This window comes from Rattus norvegicus, chromosome 6, assembly GCF_021556685.1.
Source record: "Rattus norvegicus strain SHRSP/BbbUtx chromosome 6, alternate assembly SHRSP_T2T, whole genome shotgun sequence".
NCBI classification, from domain to species: Eukaryota; Metazoa; Chordata; class Mammalia; order Rodentia; family Muridae; genus Rattus; species Rattus norvegicus.
The window spans coordinates 63,376,738-63,397,340 of record NC_141539.1 but is presented as its reverse complement, the minus strand read 5'-3'; the positions used below and the strand labels follow the sequence as shown (position 1 = coordinate 63,397,340).

The 20,603-nt window shown below is 40.8% G+C and overlaps 1 protein-coding gene across 1 annotated transcript in view; it reads left to right on the top strand.

The window, feature by feature from the left end:
• Scin (scinderin) overlaps positions 1-20,603 on the top strand; it is a 101,151-nt gene that overhangs the window by 29,679 nt on the left and 50,869 nt on the right. The window contains 1 exon segment of the mRNA NM_198748.2: positions 17,001-17,150. Coding sequence (NP_942043.2) covers positions 17,001-17,150 — 150 coding nt within the window.

The window sequence follows — 20,603 nt, the reverse complement described above, 5'->3', positions numbered from 1 at the left end:
CTTCAGGTTCTGGTGGTGTCTCAGGCACAGGGGTCCTGCCGCTCCTGGGCCCTCCCCCATGGGAGCCCAGAGGCCTTATACAGTTTCCTCTTGGGCCAGGGATGTGGGCAGGGGTGAGCAGTGTTGGTGGTCTCTTCTGCTCTGCAGCTTCAGGAGTGCCCACCTGACCAGGCAGTTGGGTCTCTCTCTCACAGGGTCTGGGGGTAGAGAGCTGCTGCGGGCCAGGATCCGAGGGTGTGGGACTTCCGGTAAACACAGAACGTGCCCGGTCCTAGAGGAATTCTGCTTCTGTGTGTCCCAAGCTCACCAGGCAGCTTTCTTGCAGCAGAAAAGTTGGTCTTACCTGTGGTCCCGGGGCTCAAGTTCGCTCGTGGGGTGCTGCCCACGGGCTCTCTGCAGCGGCAGCAACCAGGAAGACCTGTGCCGCCGTTTCCGGGAGCTTCAGTGCACCAGGGTTCCAGATGGTCTTTGGCTTTTTCCTCTGGAGTCCGAGATGTGTGTGCAGAGAGCAGTCTCTTCTGGTTTCCCAGGCTTGTCTGCCTCTCTGAAGGTTCAGCTCTCTCTCCCACGGGATTTGGGCGCAGAGAACTGTTTATCCAGTCTGTTTCCTTCAGGTTCTGGTGGTGTCTCAGGCACAGGGGTCCTGCCGCTCCTGGGCCCTCCCCCACGGGAGCCCAGAGGCCTTATACAGTTTCCTCTTGGGCCAGGGATGTGGGCAGGGGTGAGCAGTGTTGGTGGTCTCTTCTGCTCTGCAGCCTCAGGAGTGCCCACCTGACCAGGCGGTTGGGTCTCTCTCTCACAGGGTCTGGGGGCTGAACCCCATTTTTTAATAGGGTTATTTGTTTCCCTGCGGTCTAACTTCTTGAGTTCTTTGTATATTTTGGATATAAGGCCTCTATCTGTTGTAGGATTGGTAAAGATCTTTTCCCAATTTGTTGGTTGCCGTTTTGTCCTAACCACAGTGTCCTTTGCCTTACAGAAGCTTTGCAGTTTTATGAGATCCCATTTGTCGATTCTTGATCTTAGAGCATAAGCCATTGGTGTTTTGTTCAGGAAATTTTTTCCAGTGCCCATGTGTTCCAGATGCTTTCCTAGTTTTTCTTCTATTAGTTTGAGTGTGTCTGGTTTGATGTGGAGGTCCTTGATCCACTTGGACTTAAGCTTTGTACAGGGTGATAACCATGGATCGATCTGCATTCTTCTACATGTTGCCCTCCAGTTGAACCAGCACCATTTGCTGAAAATGCTATCTTTTTTCCATTGGATGGTTTTGGCTCCTTTGTCAAAAATCAAGTGACCATAGGTGTGTGCGTTCATTTCTGGGTCTTCAATTCTATTCCATTGGTCTATCTGTCTGTCTCTGTACCAATACCATGCAGTTTTTATCACTATTGCTCTGTAATACTGCTTGAATTCAGGGATAGTGATTCCCCCTGAAGTCCTTTTATTGTTGAGGATAGCTTTAGCTATCCTGGGTTTTTTGTTATTCCAGATGAATTTGCAAATTGTTCTGTCTAACTCTTTGAAGAATTGGATTGGTATTTTGATGGGGATTGCATTGAATCTGTAGATTGCTTTTGGTAAAATGGCCATTTTTACTATATTAATCCTGCCAATCCATGAGCATGGGAGATCTATCCATCTTCTGAGGTCTTCTTCAATTTCTTTCCTCAGTGTCTTGAAGTTCTTATTGTACAGATCTTTTACTTGCTTGGTTAAAGTCACACCGAGGTACTTTATATTATTTGGGTCTATTATGAAGGGTGTCGTTTCCCTAATTTCTTTCTCGGCTTGTTTCTCTTTTGTATAGAGGAAGGCAACTGATTTATTTGAGTTAATTTTATACCCAGCCACTTTGCTGAAGTTGTTTATCAGCTTTAGTAGTTCTCTGGTGGAACTTTTGGGATCACTTAAATATACTATCATGTCATCTGCAAATAGTGATATTTTGACCTCTTCTTTTCCGATCTGTATCCCCTTGATCTCCTTTTGTTGTCTGATTGCTCTGGCTAGAACTTCAAGAACTATATTGAATAAGTAGGGAGAGAGTGGGCAGCCTTGTCTATTCCCTGATTTTAGTGGGATTGCTTCAAGTTTCTCTCCATTTAGTTTAATGTTAGCAACTGGTTTGCTGTATATGGCTTTTACTATGTTTAGGTATGGGCCTTGAATTCCTATTCTTTCCAGGACTTTTATCATGAAGGGGTGTTGAATTTTGTCAAATGCTTTCTCAGCATCTAATGAAATGATCATGTGGTTCTGTTCTTTCAGTTTGTTTATATAATGGATCACGTTGATGGTTTTCCGTATATTAAACCATCCCTGCATGCCTGGGATGAAGCCTACTTGATCATGGTGGATGATTGTTTTGATGTGCTCTTGAATTCGGTGTGCCAGAATTTTATTGAGTATTTTTGTGTCGATATTCATAAGGGAAATTGGTCTGAAGTTCTCTTTCTTTGTTGTGTCTTTGTGTGGTTTAGGTATAAGAGTAATTGTGGCTTCGTAGAAGGAATTTGGTAGGGCTCCATCTGTTTCAATTTTGTGGAATAGTTTGGATAATATTGGTATGAGGTCTTCTATGAAGGTTTGATAGAATTCTGCACTAAACCCGTCTGGACCTGGGCTCTTTTTGGTTGGGAGACCTTTAATGACTGCTTCTATTTCCTTAGGAGTTATGGGGTTGTTTAACTGGTTTATCTGTTCCTGATTTAACTTCGATACCTGGTATCTGTCTAGGAAATTGTCCATTTCCTGAAGATTTTCAAGTTTTGTTGAATATAGGTTTTTATAGTAAGATCTGATGATTTTTTGAATTTCCTCTGAATCTGTAGTTATGTCTCCCTTTTCATTTCTGATTTTGTTAATTTGGACGCACTCTCTGTGTCCTCTCGTTAGTCTGGCTAAGGGTTTATCTATCTTGTTGATTTTCTCAAAGAACCAACTTTTGGTTCTGTTGATTCTTTCTATGGTCCTTTTTGTTTCTACTTGGTTGATTTCAGCTCTGAGTTTGATTATTTCCTGCCTTCTACTCCTCCTGGGTGTATTTGCTTCTTTTTGTTCTAGAGCTTTTAGGTGTGCTGTCAAGCTGCTGACATATGCTCTTTCCTGTTTCTTTCTGCAGGCACTCAGCGCTATGAGTTTTCCTCTTAGCACAGCTTTCATTGTGTCCCATAAGTTTGGGTATGTTGTATCTTCATTTTCATTAAATTCTAAAAAGTTTTTAATTTCTTTCTTTATTTCTTCCTTGACCAGGTTATCATTGAGTAGAGCATTGTTCAATTTCCACGTATATGTGGGCATTCTTCCCTTATTGTTATTGAAGACCAGTTTTAGGCCGTGGTGGTCCGATAGCACGCATGGGATTATTTCTATCTTTCTGTACCTGTTGAGGCCCGTTTTTTGACCAATTATATGGTCAATTTTGGAGAAAGTACCATGAGGAGCTGAGAAGAAGGTATATCCTTTTGCTTTAGGATAGAATGTTCTATAAATATCTGTTAAGTCCATTTGGCTCATGACTTCTCTTAGTCTGTCGACATCACTGTTTAATTTCTGTTTCCATGATCTGTCCATTGATGAGAGTGGGGTGTTGAAATCTCCCACTATTATTGTGTGAGGTGCAATGTGTGTTTTGAGCTTTAGTAAGGTTTCTTTTACGTATGTAGGTGCCCTTGTATTTGGGGCATAGATATTTAGGATTGAGAGTTCATCTTGGGGATTTTTCCTTTGATGAATATGAAGTGTCCTTCCTTATCTTTTTTGATGACTTTTAGTTGGAAATTGATTTTATTTGATATTAGAATGGCTACTCCAGCTTGCTTCTTCTGACCATTTGCTTGGAAAGTTGTTTTCCAGCCTTTCACTCTGAGGTAGTGTCTGTCTTTGTCTCTGAGGTGTGTTTCCTGTAGGCAGCAGAATGCAGGGTCCTCGTTGCGTATCCAGTTTGTTAATCTATGTCTTTTTATTGGGGAGTTGAGGCCATTGATATTGAGAGATATTAAGGAATAGTGATTATTGCTTCCCGTTATATTCATATTTGGATGTGAGGTTATGTTTGTGTGCTTTCATTCTCTTTGTTTTGTTGCCGAGACGATTAGTTTCTTGCTTCTTCTAGGGTATAGCTTGCCTTCTTATGTTGGGCTTTACCATTTATTATCCTTTGTAGTGCTGGATTTGTAGAAAGATATTGTGTAAATTTGGTTTTGTCATGGAATATCTTGGTTTCTCCATCAATGTTAATTGAGAGTTTTGCTGGATACAGTAACCTGGGCTGGCATTTGTGTTCCCTTAGGGTCTGTATGACATCAGTCCAGGATCTTCTGGCCTTCATAGTTTCTGGCGAGAAGTCTGGTGTGATTCTGATAGGTCTCCCTTTATATGTTACTTGACCTTTTTCCCTTACTGCTTTTAATATTCTTTCTTTATTTTGTGCGTTTGGTGTTTTGACAATTATGTGACGGGAGGTGTTTCTTTTCTGGTCCAATCTATTTGGAGTTCTGTAGGCTTCTTGTATGTCTATGGGTATCTCTTTTTTTAGGTTAGGGAAGTTTTCTTCTATGATTTTGTTGAAGATATTTACTGGTCCTTTGAGCTGGGAGTCTTCACTCTCTTCTATACCTATTATCCTTAGGTTTGATCTTCTCATTGAGTCCTGGATTTCCTGTATGTTTTGGACCAGTAGCTTTTTCCGCTTTACATTATCCTTGACAGTTGAGTCAATGATCTCTAGGGAATCTTCTGCTCCTGAGATTCTCTCTTCCATCTCTTGTATTCTGTTGGTGAAGCTTGTATCTACAGCTCCTTGTCTCTTCTTTTGGTTTTCTATATCCAGGGCTATTTCCCTGTGTTCTTTCTTGATTGCTTCTATTTCCATTTTTAATTCCTTCAACTGTTTGATTGTGTTTTCCTGGAATTCTTTCAGGGATTTTTGTGTCTCCTCTCTATGGGCTTCTACTTGTTTATTTATGTTTTCCTGGAATTCTTTCAGGGATTTTTGTGTCTCCTCTCTATGGGCTTCTACTTGTTTATTTATGTTTTCCTGGAATTCTTTCAGGGATTTTTGCGATTCTTTCAGGCATTTTTGCGATTCCTCTCTGTAGGCTTCTACTTGTTCTCTAAGGGAGTTCTTCACTCTTTCTTGAAGTCCTCCAGCATCATGATCAAAAATGATTTTGAAACTAGATCTTGCTTTTCTGGTGTGTTTGGATATTCCATGTTTGTTTTGATGGGAGAATTGGGCTCCGATGGTGCCATGTAGTCTTGGTTTCTGTTGCTTGGGTTCCTGTGCTTGCCTCTCGCCATCAGATTATCTCTAGTGTTACTTTGTTCTGCTATTTCTGACAGTGGCTAGACTGTCCTATAAGCCTGTGTGTCAGGAGTGCTGTAGACCTGTTTTTCTCTCTTTCAGTCAGTTATGGGGACAGAGTGTTCTGCTTTCCGGCCTGTAGTTTTTCCTCTCTACAGGTCTTCAGCTGTTCCTGTGGGCCTGTGTCTTGAGTTCACCAGGCAGCTTTCTTGCAGCAGAAAAGTTGGTGTTACCTGTGGTCCCGAGGCTCAAGTTCGCTCGTGGGGTGCTGCCCACGGGCTCTCTGCAGCGGCAGCAACCAGGAAGACCTGTGCCGCCGTTTCCGGGAGCTTCAGTGCACCAGGGTTCCAGATGGCCTTTGGTGTTTTCCTCTGGCGTCTGAGATGTATGTACAGAGAGCAGTCTCTTCTGGTTTCCCAGGCTTGTCTGCCTCTCTGAAGGTTTAGCTCTCCCTCCCACGGGATTTGGGTGCAGAGAACTGTTTATCAGGTCTCTTTCCTTCAGGTTCCGGCGGTGTCTCAGGCATGGGTCCTGCCGCTCCTGGGCCCTCCCCCACGGGAGCCCAGAGGCCTTATACAGTTTCCTCTTGGGCCAGGGATGTGGGCAGGGGTGAGCAGTGTTGGTGGTCTCTTCTGCTCTGCAGCCTCAGGAGTGCCCACCTGACCAGACCGTCGGGTCTCTCTCTCACAGGGTCTGGGAGCAGAGAGCTGTTTATATTTTTAAAGCAAGCTTTTACACATTACTGCCAGAAGTCAGTCAGCTATTTGCATACCAAATTAATTACATTAAACAGGTTAAACCTTAATTAAGGTGACTCTTCAAACTCTTCTGACGTTTGCCTTTTTACCGTTGAAAATCAAGTTTGGAAAGAAAATACATCACGTGTCTCCAAATAGCATATGGAGAAAAGAATACATATATATCTCATTATATATATCTCCTTTGTATAAATGACCTCTCATCTATTTCAGAGAGTTATATAAAATCAGAATTGTATCACCATCTCTAATGCCTTATGGAGACTATAAAAGCCTAAATGTATCTAAGTTGTCTGATAGATAATGTTAATTTCACAAACATTATTTCTAATAAAAATTTAATTCCAAAATATTAACTATATTTTTGGATGGATGAAACCTTTAATGTGCTTATGAATTCACAAATAAAATCATTTATCAGTTGTATAAAATACTCCTCACTCTTGCTTAAAGATAGAGACCAGTTTCTGTGTTCCAATTAGAAAAAGGAGGTAAGAATTACTTGTGTTTAAAACAGTAAACATTTTAAGTGAGATATTCCTTTGACCTTCAAAATGACTAAACAACTAAAATAAAAAACAACAGCTTTATCTTCGCAAGTTCTTACTAGACTTGGTTTTCAATGGCAAAAAGTCAAATGTTAGAAGAGTTTTAAGAGTCACCTTAATTAAAGTTTAGTCTGTTTAATATAATTAATTTGATATGCAATATAAACATAAGTTAGATGATTATATAACCGGAGAAAATCTGTTATGAAAGTCACTAATTACTCTGAGGAACCTAGAGAGTTAATTCTGATCCACTTTCTCTATTTACTGTAATATAAAATATCAACACTCAAGTTTACCTTCTTGCATCTACCATGAAAGGAATTGTTTGGTTAGGTCCCCAGCTCCGAAAAAAAGAACCAAAGAACCAAAAAAAAAAAAAAAAAGAAAGGAATTGTTTGCAAACTGTCATCAACTAGAGTAGGGAAAGGACTCTGACCCCGGGCTGCGCTTGCCAGAATGGTGAACTGGGCTTCATGTACGTATTGTGTGCCTAAGGTGATTGGCAATGGCTTTAATGCCAGTGAGTGCTGGAACCTCCGAGAAAATTTTCAATATGCAGTTCCTCAGAAACTCTCTCAGGGGGGTTGAGGATTTAGCTCAGTGGTAGAGCGCTTGCCTAGCAAGCGCAAGGCCCTGGGTTCGGTCCCCAGCTCCAAAAGAAAAAAAAAAAAGAAAAAGAAACTCTGTCAGGGTAGGGCTTTCTGTGAAGGCAGTCTTGTGTCAGGCAAATAATTAAACGTGCTTCTAATATCAGGAATTTCTGTGTTTTTAATGCTACAGAATGGTTTGAACATGAAGTGTGATAGCAACAGAAACTTCTGTCTCTATATACCTCTGTATTTTTTTAAAATGCCCTTTCTGCTCCATGGACCTGAAGTCTCGATGACTAATAGTCATCAGAAACCATGTGTTTTCATGCATTGTAATTGCTGACCTTGGTGTGGAATTCAAGGAGCTCTGCATGTATGCCTCGAATCCAATGTGTGGATTCAGAAATAGGGCTAGGAAGGAAATAAAAGGAATATATTCTGTAATAAACAGGAAATAGATGAGCCTTGATGATACTGAGGAATGAAATCATATCTGGATAAAATGAAATACAAGGCTTTTAGTATTTATTATCAAAATTTGAGCTACTAATAGATATGCTTTGTTCTTTTTTTTTTTTTTTTTTTTTTATTAACTTGAGTATTTCTTATATACATTTCGAGTGTTATTCCCTTTCCCGGTTTCCGGGCAAACATCCCCCTCCCCCCTCCCCTTCCTTATGGGTGTTCCCCTCCCAACCCTCCCCCCATTGCCGCCCTCCCCCCATAGACTAGTTCACTGTGGGTTCAGTCGTAGCAGGACCCAGGGCTTCCCCTTCCACTGGTGCTCTTACTAGGATATTCATTGCTACCTATGGGATCAGAGTCCAGGGTCAGTCCATGTATAGTCTTTAGGTAGTGGCTTAGTCCCTGGAAGCTCTGGTTGCTTGACATTGTTGTACTTTTGGGGTCTCGAGCCCCTTCAAGCTCTTCCAGTTCTTTCTCTGATTCCTAAAATAGGGGACCTATTCTCAGTTCAGTGGTTTGCTGCTGGCATTCGCCTCTATATTTGCTGTATTCTGGCTGTGTCTCTCAGGAGCGATCTACATCCGGCTCCTGTCGGTCTGCACTTCTTTGCTTCATCCATCTTGTCTAATTGGGTGGCTGTATATGTATGGGCCACATGTGGGGCAGGCTCTGAATGGGTGTTCCTTCAGTCTCTGTTTTAATCTTTGCCTCTCCCTTCCCTGCCAAGGGTATTCTTTTTCCTCATTTAAAGAAGGAGTGAAGCATTCACAATTTGATCATCCGTCTTGAGTTTCGTTTGTTCTAGGGATCTAGGGTAATTCAAGCATTTGGGCTAATAGCCACTTATCAATGAGTGCATACCATGTATGTCTTTCTGTGAGTGGGTTAGCTCACTCAGGATGATATTTTCCAGTTCCAACCATTTGCCTACGAATTTCATAAACTCGTTGTTTTTGATAGCTGAGTAATATTCCATTGTGTAGATGTACCACATTTTCTGTATCCATTCCTCTGTTGAAGGGCATCTGGGTTCTTTCCAGTTTCTGGCTATTATAAATAAGGCTGCGATGAACATAGTGGAGCACGTGTCTCTTTTATATGTTGAGGCATCTTTTGGGTATATGCCCAAGAGAGGTATAGCTGGATCCTCAGGCAGTTCAATGTCCAATTTTCTGAGGAACCTCCAGACTGATTTCCAGAATGGTTTTACCAGTCTGCAATCCCACCAACAATGGAGGAGTGTTCCTCTTTCTCCACATCCTCGCCAGCATCTGCTGTCACCTGAGTTTTTGATCTTAGCCAATCGCACTGGTGTGAGGTGAAATCTCAGGGTTGTTTTGATTTGCATTTCCCTTATGACTAAAGATGTTGAACATTTCTTTAGGTGTTTCTCAGCCATTCGGCATTCCTCAGCTGTGAATTCTTTGTTTAGCTCTGAACCCCATTTTTTAATAGGGTTATTTGTTTCCCTGCGGTCTAACTTCTTGAGTTCTTTGTATATTTTGGAAATAAGGCCTCTATCTGTTGTAGGATTGGTAAAGATCTTTTCCCAATCTGTTGGTTGCCGTTTTGTCCTAACCACAGTGTCCTTTGCCTTACAGAAGCTTTGCAGTTTTATGAGATCCCATTTGTCGATTCTTGATCTTAGAGCATAAGCGATTGGTGTTTTGTTCAGGAAATTTTTTCCAGTGCCCATGTGTTCCAGATGCTTCCCTAGTTTTTCTTCTATTAGTTTGAGTGTGTCTGGTTTGATGTGGAGGTCCTTGATCCACTTGGACTTAAGCTTTGTACAGGGTGATAAGGATGGATCGATCTGCATTCTTCTACATGTTGCCCTCCAGTTGAACCAGCACCATTTGCTGAAAATACTATCTTTTTTCCATTGGATGGTTTTGGCTCCTTTGTCAAAAATCAAGTGACCATAGGTGTGTGCGTTCATTTCTGGGTCTTCAATTCTATTCCATTGGTCTATCTGTCTGTCTCTGTACCAATACCATGCAGTTTTTATCACTATTGCTCTGTAATACTGCTTGAGTTCAGGGATAGTGATTCCCCCTGAAGTCCTTTTATTGTTGAGGATAGCTTTAGCTATCCTGGGTTTTTTGTTATTCCAGATGAATTTGCAAATTGTTCTGTCTAACTCTTTGAAGAATTGGATTGGTATTTTGATGGGGATTGCATTGAATCTGTAGATTGCTTTTGGTAAAATGGCCATTTTTACCATATTAATCCTGCCAATCCATGAGCATGGGAGATCTTTCCATCTTCTGAGGTCTTCTTCAATTTCTTTCCTCAGTGTCTTGAAGTTCTTATTGTACAGATCTTTTACTTGCTTGGTTAAAGTCACACCGAGGTACTTTATATTATTTGGGTCTATTATGAAGGGTGTCGTTTCCCTAATTTCTTTCTCGGCTTGTTTCTCTTTTGTATAGAGGAAGGCAACTGATTTATTTGAGTTAATTTTATACCCAGCCACTTTGCTGAAGTTGTTTATCAGCTTTAGTAGTTCTCTGGTGGAACTTTTGGGATCACTTAAATATACTATCATGTCATCTGCAAATAGTGATATTTTGACCTCTTCTTTTCCGATCTGTATCCCTTTGATCTCCTTTTGTTGTCTGATTGCTCTGGCTAGAACTTCAAGAACTATATTGAATAAGTAGGGAGAGAGTGGGCAGCCTTGTCTAGTCCCTGATTTTAGTGGGATTGCTTCGAGTTTCTCTCCATTTAGTTTAATGTTAGCAACTGGTTTGCTGTATATGGCTTTTACTATGTTTAGGTATGGGCCTTGAATTCCTATTCTTTCCAGGACTTTTATCATGAAGGGGTGTTGAATTTTGTCAAATGCTTTCTCAGCATCTAATGAAATGATCATGTGGTTCTGTTCTTTCAGTTTGTTTATATAATGGATCACGTTGATGGTTTTCCGTATATTAAACCATCCCTGCATGCCTGGGATGAAGCCTACTTGATCATGGTGGATGATTGTTTTGATGTGCTCTTGAATTCGGTTTGCCAGAATTTTATTGAGTATTTTTGCGTCGATATTCATAAGGGAAATTGGTCTGAAGTTCTCTTTCTTTGTTGTGTCTTTGTGTGGTTTAGGTATAAGAGTAATTGTGGCTTCATAGAAGGAATTCGGTAGGGCTCCATCTGTTTCAATTTTGTGGAATAGTTTGGATAATATTGGTATGAGGTCTTCTATGAAGGTCTGATAGAATTCTGCACTAAACCCGTCTGGACCTGGGCTCTTTTTGGTTGGGAGACCTTTAATGACTGCTTCTATTTCCTTAGGAGTTATGGGATTGTTTAACTGGTTTATCTGTTCCTGATTTAACTTCGATACCTGGTATCTGTCTAGGAAATTGTCCATTTCCTGAAGATTTTCAAGTTTTGTTGAATATAGGTTTTTATAGTAAGATCTGATGATTTTTTGAATTTCCTCTGAATCTGTTGTTATGTCTCCCTTTTCATTTCTGATTTTGTTAATTTGGACACACTCTCTGTGTCCTCTCGTTAGTCTGGCTAAGGGTTTATCTATCTTGTGATTTTCTCAAAGAACCAACTTTTGGTTCTGTTGATTCTTTCTATGGTCCTTTTTGTTTCTAGTTGGTTGATTTCAGCTCTGAGTTTGATTATTTCCTGCCTTCTACTCCTCCTGGGTGTATTTGCTTCTTTTTGTTCTAGAGCTTTTAGGTGTGCTGTCAAGCTGCTGACATATGCTCTTTCCTGTTTCTTTCTGCAGGCACTCAGCGCTATGAGTTTTCCTCTTAGCACAGCTTTCATTGTGTCCCATAAGTTTGAGTATGTTGTATCTTCATTTTCATTAAATTCTAAAAAGTTTTTAATTTCTTTCTTTATTTCTTCCTTGACCAGGTTATCATTGAGTAGAGCATTGTTCAATTTCCACGTATATGTGGGCATTCTTCCCTTATTGTTATTGAAGACCAGTTTTAGGCCGTGGTGGTCCGATAGCACGCATGGGATTATTTCTATCTTTCTGTACCTGTTGAGGCCCGTTTTTTGACCAATTATATGGTCAATTTTGGAGAAAGTACCATGAGGAGCTGAGAAGAAGGTATATCCTTTTGCTTTAGGATAGAATGTTCTATAAATATCCGTTAAGTCCATTTGGCTCATGACTTCTCTTAGTCTGTCTACATCACTGTTTAATTTCTGTTTCCATGATCTGTCCATTGATGAGAGTGGGGTGTTGAAATCTCCCACTATTATTGTGTGAGGTGCAATGTGTGTTTTGAGCTTTAGTAAGGTTTCTTTTACATATGTAGGTGCCCTTGTATTTGGGGCATAGATATTTAGGATTGAGAGTTCATCTTGGTTGATTTTTCCTTTGATGAATATGAAGTGTCCTTCCTTATCTTTTTTGATGACTTTTAGTTGGAAATTGATTTTATTTGATATTAGAATGGCTACTCCAGCTTGCTTCTTCTGACCATTTGCTTGGAAAGTTGTTTTCCAGCCTTTCACTCTGAGGTAGTGTCTGTCTTTGTCTCTGAGGTGTGTTTCCTGTAGGCAGCAGAATGCAGGGTCCTCGTTGCGTATCCAGTTTGTTAATCTATGTCTTTTTATTGGGGAGTTGAGGGCATTGATATTGAGAGATATTAAGGAATAGTGATTATTGCTTCCCGTTATATTCATATTTGATGTGAGGTTATGTTTGTGTGCTTTCATTCTCTTTGTTTTGTTGCCAAGACTATTAGTTTCTTGCTTCTTCTAGGGTATAGCTTGCCTCCTTATGTTGGGCTTTACCATTTATTATCCTTTGTAGTGCTGGATTTGTAGAAAGATATTGTGTAAATTTGGTTTTGTCATGGAATATCTTGGTTTCTCCATCAATGTTAATTGAGAGTTTTGCTGGATACAGTAATCTGGGCTGGCATTTGTGTTCTCTTAGGGTCTGTATAACATCAGTCCAGGATCTTCTGGCCTTCATAGTTTCTGGCGAGAAGTCTGGTGTGATTCTGATAGGTCTCCCTTTATATGTTACTTGACCTTTTTCCCTTACTGCTTTTAATATTCTTTCTTTATTTTGTGCGTTTGGTGTTTTGACAATTATGTGACAGGAGGTGTTTCTTTTCTGGTCCAATCTATTTGGAGTTCTGTAGGCTTCCTGTATGTCTATGGGTATCTCTTTTTTTAGGTTAGGGAAGTTTTCTTCTATGATTTTGTTGAAGATATTTACTGGTCCTTTGAGCTGGGAGTCTTCACTCTCTTCTATACCTATTATCCTTAGGTTTGATCTTCTCATTGAGTCCTGGATTTCCTGTATGTTTTGGACCAGTAGCTTTTTCCGCTTTACATTATCTTTGACAGTTGAGTCAATGATTTCTATGGAATCTTCTGCTCCTGAGATTCTCTCTTCCATCTCTTGTATTCTGTTGGTGAAGCTTGTATCTACAGCTCCTTGTCTCTTCTTTTGGTTTTCTATATCCAGGGTTGTTTCCATGTGTTCTTTCTTGATTGCTTCTATTTCCATTTTTAATTCCTTCAACTGTTTGATTGTGTTTTCCTGGAATTCTTTCAGGGATTTTTGCGATTCCTCTCTGTAGGCTTTTACTTGTTTATTAATGTTTTCCTGTGCTTCCCTAAGTGTGTTCAGGTCTTTCCTGAAGTCCTCCAGCATCATGATCAAATATGATTTTGAAACTAGATCTTGCTTTTCTGGTGTGTTTGGATATTCCATGTTTGTTTTGGTGGGAGAATTGGGCTCCGATGATGGCATGTAGTCTTGGTTTCTGTTGCTTGGGTTCCTGCGCTTGCCTCTCGCCATCAGATTATCTCTAGTGTTACTTTGTTCTGCTATTTCTGACAGTGGCTAGACTGTCCTATAAGCCTGTGTGTCAGGAGTGCTGTAGACCTGTTTTCCTCTCTTTCAGTCAGTTATGGGGACAGAGTGTTCTGCTTTCGGGCGTGTAGTTTTTCCTCTCTACAGGTCTTCAGCTGTTCCTGTGGGCCTGTGTCTTGAGTTCACCAGGCAGCTTTCTTGCAGCAGAAAATTTGGTCTTACCTGTGGTCCCGAGGCTCAGGTTTGCTCGTGGGGTGCTGTCCAGGGGCTCTCTGCAGCGGCAGCAACCAGGAAGACCTGTGCCGCCCCTTCCGGGAGCTTCAGTGCACCAGGGTTCCAGATGGTCTTTGGCTTTTTCCTCTGGCGTCTGAGATGTGTGTGCAGGGAGCAGTCTCTTCTGGTTTCCCAGGCCTGTCTGCCTCTCTGAAGGTTTAGCTCTCCCTCCCACGGGATTTGGGTGCAGAGAACTGTTTATCCGGTCTGTTTCCTTCAGGGTCCGGCGGTGTCTTTGGCAGGGGTCCTGCCGCTCCTGGGCCCTCCCCCACGGGAGCCCAGAGGCCTTATACAGTTCCCTCTTGGGCCAGGGATGTGGGCAGGGGTGAGCAGTGTTGGTGGTCTCTTCCGCTCTGCAGCCTCAGGAGTGCCCACCTGACCAGGCGGTTGGGTCTCTCTCTCACCGGGTCTGGGAGCAGAGAGCTGCTGCGGGCCGGGATCCGCGGGTGTGGGACTTCCGGTAAACACAGAACGTGCCCGGTTCTAGAGAAATTCTGCTTCCGTGTGTCCCAAGCTCACCAGGCAGCTTTCTTGCAGCAGAAAATTTGGTCTTACCTGTGGTCCCGAGGCTCAAGTTCGCTCGTGGGGTGCTGCCCAGGGGCTCTCTGCAGCGGCAGCAACCAGGGATATGCTTTGTTCTTAAAGAGGACTACAGATTAAGTCAGGTGGGAACATGAGAAAGAGGAGGGTTTGAAGGACAGTTGCAAGCCCACATTGTTCCAAGCTGTGCCCTGTTACACCCAAGAAAGTTTGTCCCATTTTAGTGCACTGTCTTTGAGTGACAAAATGACTCTGAAATGAAGATATCTTACAGTACGAGTGTGCCTTCATATTGTTTTTAATATCTTTTACATGTAATATATTATACACAGCATATTAGATATTATATGGTTGAATACATTTAAAACCTATAAACACACTGTAATACCAAGGAGTGGCTGTCCCAGCCCCTCCTGCTCACGCTTCCCCTCTCTCACATTTAGCTGCCATGCTGCCTAGTCTCCAGAGTTCACCAGGTGAGACTCACGGAAGCTGAACAAACAGCCAGGGTGCAGATGTTAGGGCAGCTGTCTCTCTGTGTAGAATCTCCTAATAGCTTTGTCCTATTTAATTCCCTCTCTCCAGAATCGCCTGCACATAGAGCTCTACAGAAACGAGTGGGACAGTGGTGGGTTTCTCTCTAGCTACTCATAACTCCATACTTAAGGTTGTGCCTCCTTAAATGTCTTTCTTGGTAGCCAATGGATATTTTTGGGTCTACTTAACTGTGTTGCTCTGTGACTTTGTTTTATTCTTCATAGTTTGCCTGAATGGCTTCCACACCATATTAGAATGCGCACCTCGGTTTTCACCTCTGAGCATCCTGTATGCCTGTTGTGTAGCAATCCCTCTGTTGATGCTCCTTTTCTCTCTCACAGCTCACGTTCTAGCTTCTCTGTAGTACAGAACCATGGGACCTCCTGATAGTAGGAGCATGTTAACGATTTGGTCTGCTGCTAGACTACCCACAAAGGAAGTTCCTGTAGGTCTGTCTCTATCACCCAGATAGTGTGTGATAATTCACTGGGTGCCTGGGAAACAACTAACTTCTTTCACTTGTTAAACCACATTCTTTTTGATAAAATATCTTCTTCTTAGAGAGCAAGGGCTTATGGGAGGATTTGGAGGAAGGAAAGGGAAGGAGAAACTGAAGTAGTTATATTATAATCACAAAAATAATTTTCAAACGTCTTTATTTTAGAGTTGCAGCTGTGTATATCATGATCACTGTTGTCAAACTTCAATATGTAATGTTTCAACACAAATGACACATACAATAATCTCTGTGTTATTGCTTATTCTTTTACTCTTCTCTGTTAAGAGTAATTTTAGTAGTTCAGCATCCATTTCTTTCCATGCATCTTAATTTAAACAGCTTTTCCTGTTATAGAGTATTTAATAACTTTGTTATGCCTTATTAAGATCACATAGTAACTACAGTTCTTGTGCATGTAGGTTTTTCTTCTTTTTGTGAATAATTATCAAAATGAACCATTACCGAGTCAAAGGTCATAAACTCTTTTTATGGCTCTTAATAAGAATTGCTGAGTTATTTTACTTATCTTAGTTTCTTAGATTTAGTTATTTAATAGTACATATACATGCATTATGAGCATGTGTATTAAGGTCCCATAATATATGCATATTTTTGACTCAACTGTGTTGTTCTATATAAATTGTATTGGCTAATTTAAGAAAATGAGCAAATGAATAAATTATTTCATGAAAGTGTTACATCAAATTTATGACCATCAAAATTTAATACTTTAACAGATTTTGACTACGTTTCTGAAATAAGGTACTCACAATTTTAATCTAAGTAATCTATGTAAATTTACTTTTATAAACTATAGTTAATAATTAATATACACATAAAGTGATAGTAATGTTTTTCATTTAAATGCTTTCTTTATAATGCTATCAAATCAATAAGATGCAGATAAGTATATAAATATTTACATATCTTAATAGTAGCTGACTCTAATTTTCTTTTTAAAAGGTACAATCTTTGTATTTATTCTTTGAGAGTTTCATACATAACACAAGGCACTTTGGTCATTCTCATTGTCCTCCCCCAGCTCCTCCTGGACCACTCCTATGGTCCCCTCCCAACTTCATATTTTTATTTTATTATCCACTGAATCTAATTAGTGCTGCCCTTATCCACATGGGTGTGGGGCCACCCACTGGGCACACCCCTAAAGAAAACTGACTTTCTGTCCTCGCAGCTACCAACTGTCAGCGATTCCTCAGCTAGGTGTGGGGCTGTGCACCCCTCTGAGTCCAGGCTGGAGTTTTGACTGTGTTATCTTGTTCAGACCTGTGTAAATGGCCACAGCTGCTGTGAGGCCCTGAGTTTACTAGTCCCACATGTCCAGCAGACATTGTTTCACTCCAGTCCTCTCTGACTTATGACTCTTAAGATCTTTCCACCCCCTTCTTCCTTGATGTTCTCTGAGCAGTGGCAAAGGGTGTGTGATATCAGTGTTTGATTCAAGGTTGAGCATTCTGAAGACACTTATTCTTTGTACGTTGATAGTTGTGCATTTCTACTAACTACCATCCTCTTTATTTATTATCTATTTTATATTATTATCAAGCCTCTATATCTTTATGAAACTATCTTGATCAACCACCAGAAGGTTCATACTAAGGCTGAAAGTCCTCTGTGTATATTTCAGGTCAAAAAATTTTCCTGCTTTCTTTTAGGAAATTTACCAGTGGTGTGGTTCCTCCTGCAACAAATATGAGCGTCTGAAAGCAAGTCAGGTGGCCACTGGCATCCGGGACAATGAGAGGAAGGGAAGATCTCAACTCATTGTGGTGGAAGAAGGAAGTGAACCACCAGAGCTCATGAAGGTACTGTGATTCATCTGATGACAAGTCTGAGCCACGCACAAGTGTGTGTGTGTGTGTGTGTGTGTGTGTGTGTGTGTGTGTGTATGAGAGGGAGAGGCACTAAAACACACACACACACACACAGAGAAAGAGAGAGAGAGAGAGAGAGAGAGAGAGAGAGAGAAAGAGAGAAAGAGAGGGGCTGAGGAAGGGAGTAGGATCATACATAGTATCAAATGGGCAGCTTGGGCTATAATTAGTTTTTGAAAAGCACCAAGGTTATATAAGTCATGGTGCCATGGGAATTCACTCATGTTTCCTTTCTCTCAAGATCTGTTGATTGTACTCATCTTTCTTTTTCCTTTTTTCAATGTTGGTGCCTTGAGTGTAATAGGAAAGTAAGTCATCTACCACTGTTCATTGTCATATATTTCGAAGTATCTAATAGTTTAATCATCTAGATTTAATTCCTTTTTAATTGTGCCGATTTTCTTTAATGTAAAATGTAAAACTACTTCATTGAAGAATGAAAAGCCTGGGGCTGGACAAATAGCTCACCAGTTAAGAGCACTGGTTGCTGTTCTAGAGGTCTCAGATTCTATTCCTAACACACAAGGTTGGGAATGGCAGTTCACAACCATCTGTTACTCTAGGTCCAGTGGATCTAGATACATATGGTGCACAGATATACAGACAGGCAAAACATTGACACACACAAAGATAATAAAATAAAAATTAGTTTTTAATTTTTTATTTATTATTTGAGTGTGGAGACACAGGAGGACAACTTTATTTTTTAAATATATGTGAGTACACTGTAGCTGTCGTTAAACACACTGGAAGAGGGCATTGGATCCTATTACAGATGGTTGTGAGCCATCATGTGGTTGATAGAAATTGAACTCAGGACCTCTGGAAGAGCTATTAGGGCTCTTAACCACTAAGTCATCTCTCCAGCCCCCCGCCTCCCGAATAAGTTTAAAAAGGGATGGAAACTCATATACCAAAGTGTTAAATATCTCAATTTTTTAATATATTTTAACCAAGCTAAAAATCTTGTCTTATAAATAAGATATTTATGATTTTATTGTAGTTTCTAAATGAATATGGCAGTTAAATATCCATAGCTCTGCAGAACCAACCCTTTATATGCTGTCTAGTTTTTAATGTCAACATGACACAAGCAAGAATCTTTTGGGGAAAAGGAACTTCAGTTGAGAAAATGCTCCCATCAGTGTAGACTATGGGCAAGTCTGTGATGCATACTCTTAATGGGTGATTGATGTGGGTGGGCCCCAGAGGGAGTGGTGCCACCCCTGGATAGGTGGTCCTGGATGTGTAAAAAAGCAGGCCATGGGGGGCAAGCTCACAAGCAGTGCTTCGGTTCTTGCCTCCAGGTTCCTGCCTTGACTTTCTGCCCTGACTTCCTTTCATGATGGATTGTGATTAGAACATGTGGGCTGAAAGAAACCTTTTCCTCCCCAAGTTGCTTTTAAACATGGTGTTTTATCAAAACAATAGAAACCCCAACTGAGACACTGTACTTTACTATCATAGCAATCTCACATTGACTTGTGTCACAGTAGCACGGCTGCACACGCTCACACTTAGGGTCCTTGATTACTGTGCTTGTTTCAGAAAACTGAAAAAGAAAATTTGAACTGTCAATGGATTGCTTTGTACTGTTGAAATATGAAAATGCTAATGGAAGGCAAATAAAACCTAAAAATATAAATCGAACTTTGAATTCTAGAAAGTAGAAAAGAGTTCCAACTCCCAAGATGCTGTTTGCATTTCAGAGACTTCTTGTTTGGGTTTTTTAATTCTCAAAAATACATGTACTGTGTCTCCACTCAGTATGTCCAGTACCCCACCTACATCCTCAGAGCTCTCACCGGCACAGTGACTGAGGTGAACCTCAGTGAGGTGAACCTTCCTTAAGTAAAAGGAAGCAGACAGTGGGTTTTCTGCAATGGCTGTTTGCAGCAGGGTTTGTTTGATGTACTGACTATACGCCAATGGGAAACTAGTTTAACTCTTAGAGTTTTTAGGGTTGGTATCTGTGACAAACAAATCCAAGGCCTCAGCTTGGTTGGAAAATCTACAACTTTATTTTCTTGCACTTGTGAATGTGTCATTTCCTTGAATTGTGAATGCAGCAAGCCAGAGTAGTGTGACTATTCCTGTGATTATTCAGACCACAATTCAGTTACTGTGGATAACCTCAAAATAGCAGTTAGCTTCATCACAATTCGGTGGTTATTTTTGATATCTGCCATTTGGTAATGTTGTTTAATGAGTTGATGAAGAAAATGGTGTTTTCTTGTTGTTTTGTTTTCTTCTTTTGAGACAAAGTGTCTCTACCTAGCCCTGGCTGCCCTGCTATTCACCATGTAGACTAGGACGGCCTCTAACTCACAGAGATCTCTGCCTCTCAAGTGCTAGGATTAAGGGTGTGCTCCACTTTACTTGGTAGAAGCTCATATATTAACTGGCTTCTTAGAAATATATTTAGGACCCGGGAATAGCATAGTAAAATGAATCCCCACACTTGGGAGGTGAAGGAACGAGATCAAGAACTCAAGGGTGTTCTTGGCCACACTGCAAGTTCAAGTCCTCTCTGGGCTTCATGAGACTCTGTTTTAAAACAGAACAAAATGACAAGTAGGTAGATGATAGATTGATTGATAGTTCTATTCCACTATAATTGTCTTTCATTGTAATTTTTTGTTTTATTTTAGTTTATGCATTAAAATCAATTTTCCTGGAGGGAACCAAAGTTCTCTATAATATACAACCCAGAAATGGTCCATAGTTTCACCAGTCTCCTTGTGTAAGTCAATGGAATGCCATTTCTTCTTCTGAGACTCTAATCCAGTAGTGGTCTTGTGAGAGAGGGTCTGAAAATCTAAACATCTGTCAAAATACCCTTTAGATTTCACCCTCATTCATGTGTGCAGAGGATGTGTCTTAGGGTTTCTATTCCTGGACAAACATCATGACCAAGAAGTAAGTTGGGGAGGAAAGGGTTTATTCAGCTTACACTTCCACATTGCTGTTCATCACCAAAGGAAGTCAGGACTGGAACTCAAGCAGGTCAGGAAGCAGGAGCTGATGCAGAGGTCATGGAGGGATGTTACTTACTGGCTTGTTTCCCCTGTCTTGCTCAGCTTGCTTTCTTAGAGAATCCAAGACCACTAGCCCAAGGATGGCACCACCCACAGTGGACTAGGCCCTTGCCCCATTGATCACTAATTAAGAAAATGCCTCATAGTTGGATCTCATGGAGGCATTTCCTTGAGTGAGGCTCCTTTCTCTGTGATAACTCCAGATTGTGTCAAGTTGACACACAAAACCAGGATGATTTAAGTTACTTAACCCTGGAAACTTTAAATGTCTACATGAGAAAGTTACTAAAGTCTCAAAATCAAGACTTTTCCAATTCTGAATGATCCAATGCCCATGACTGTCCAT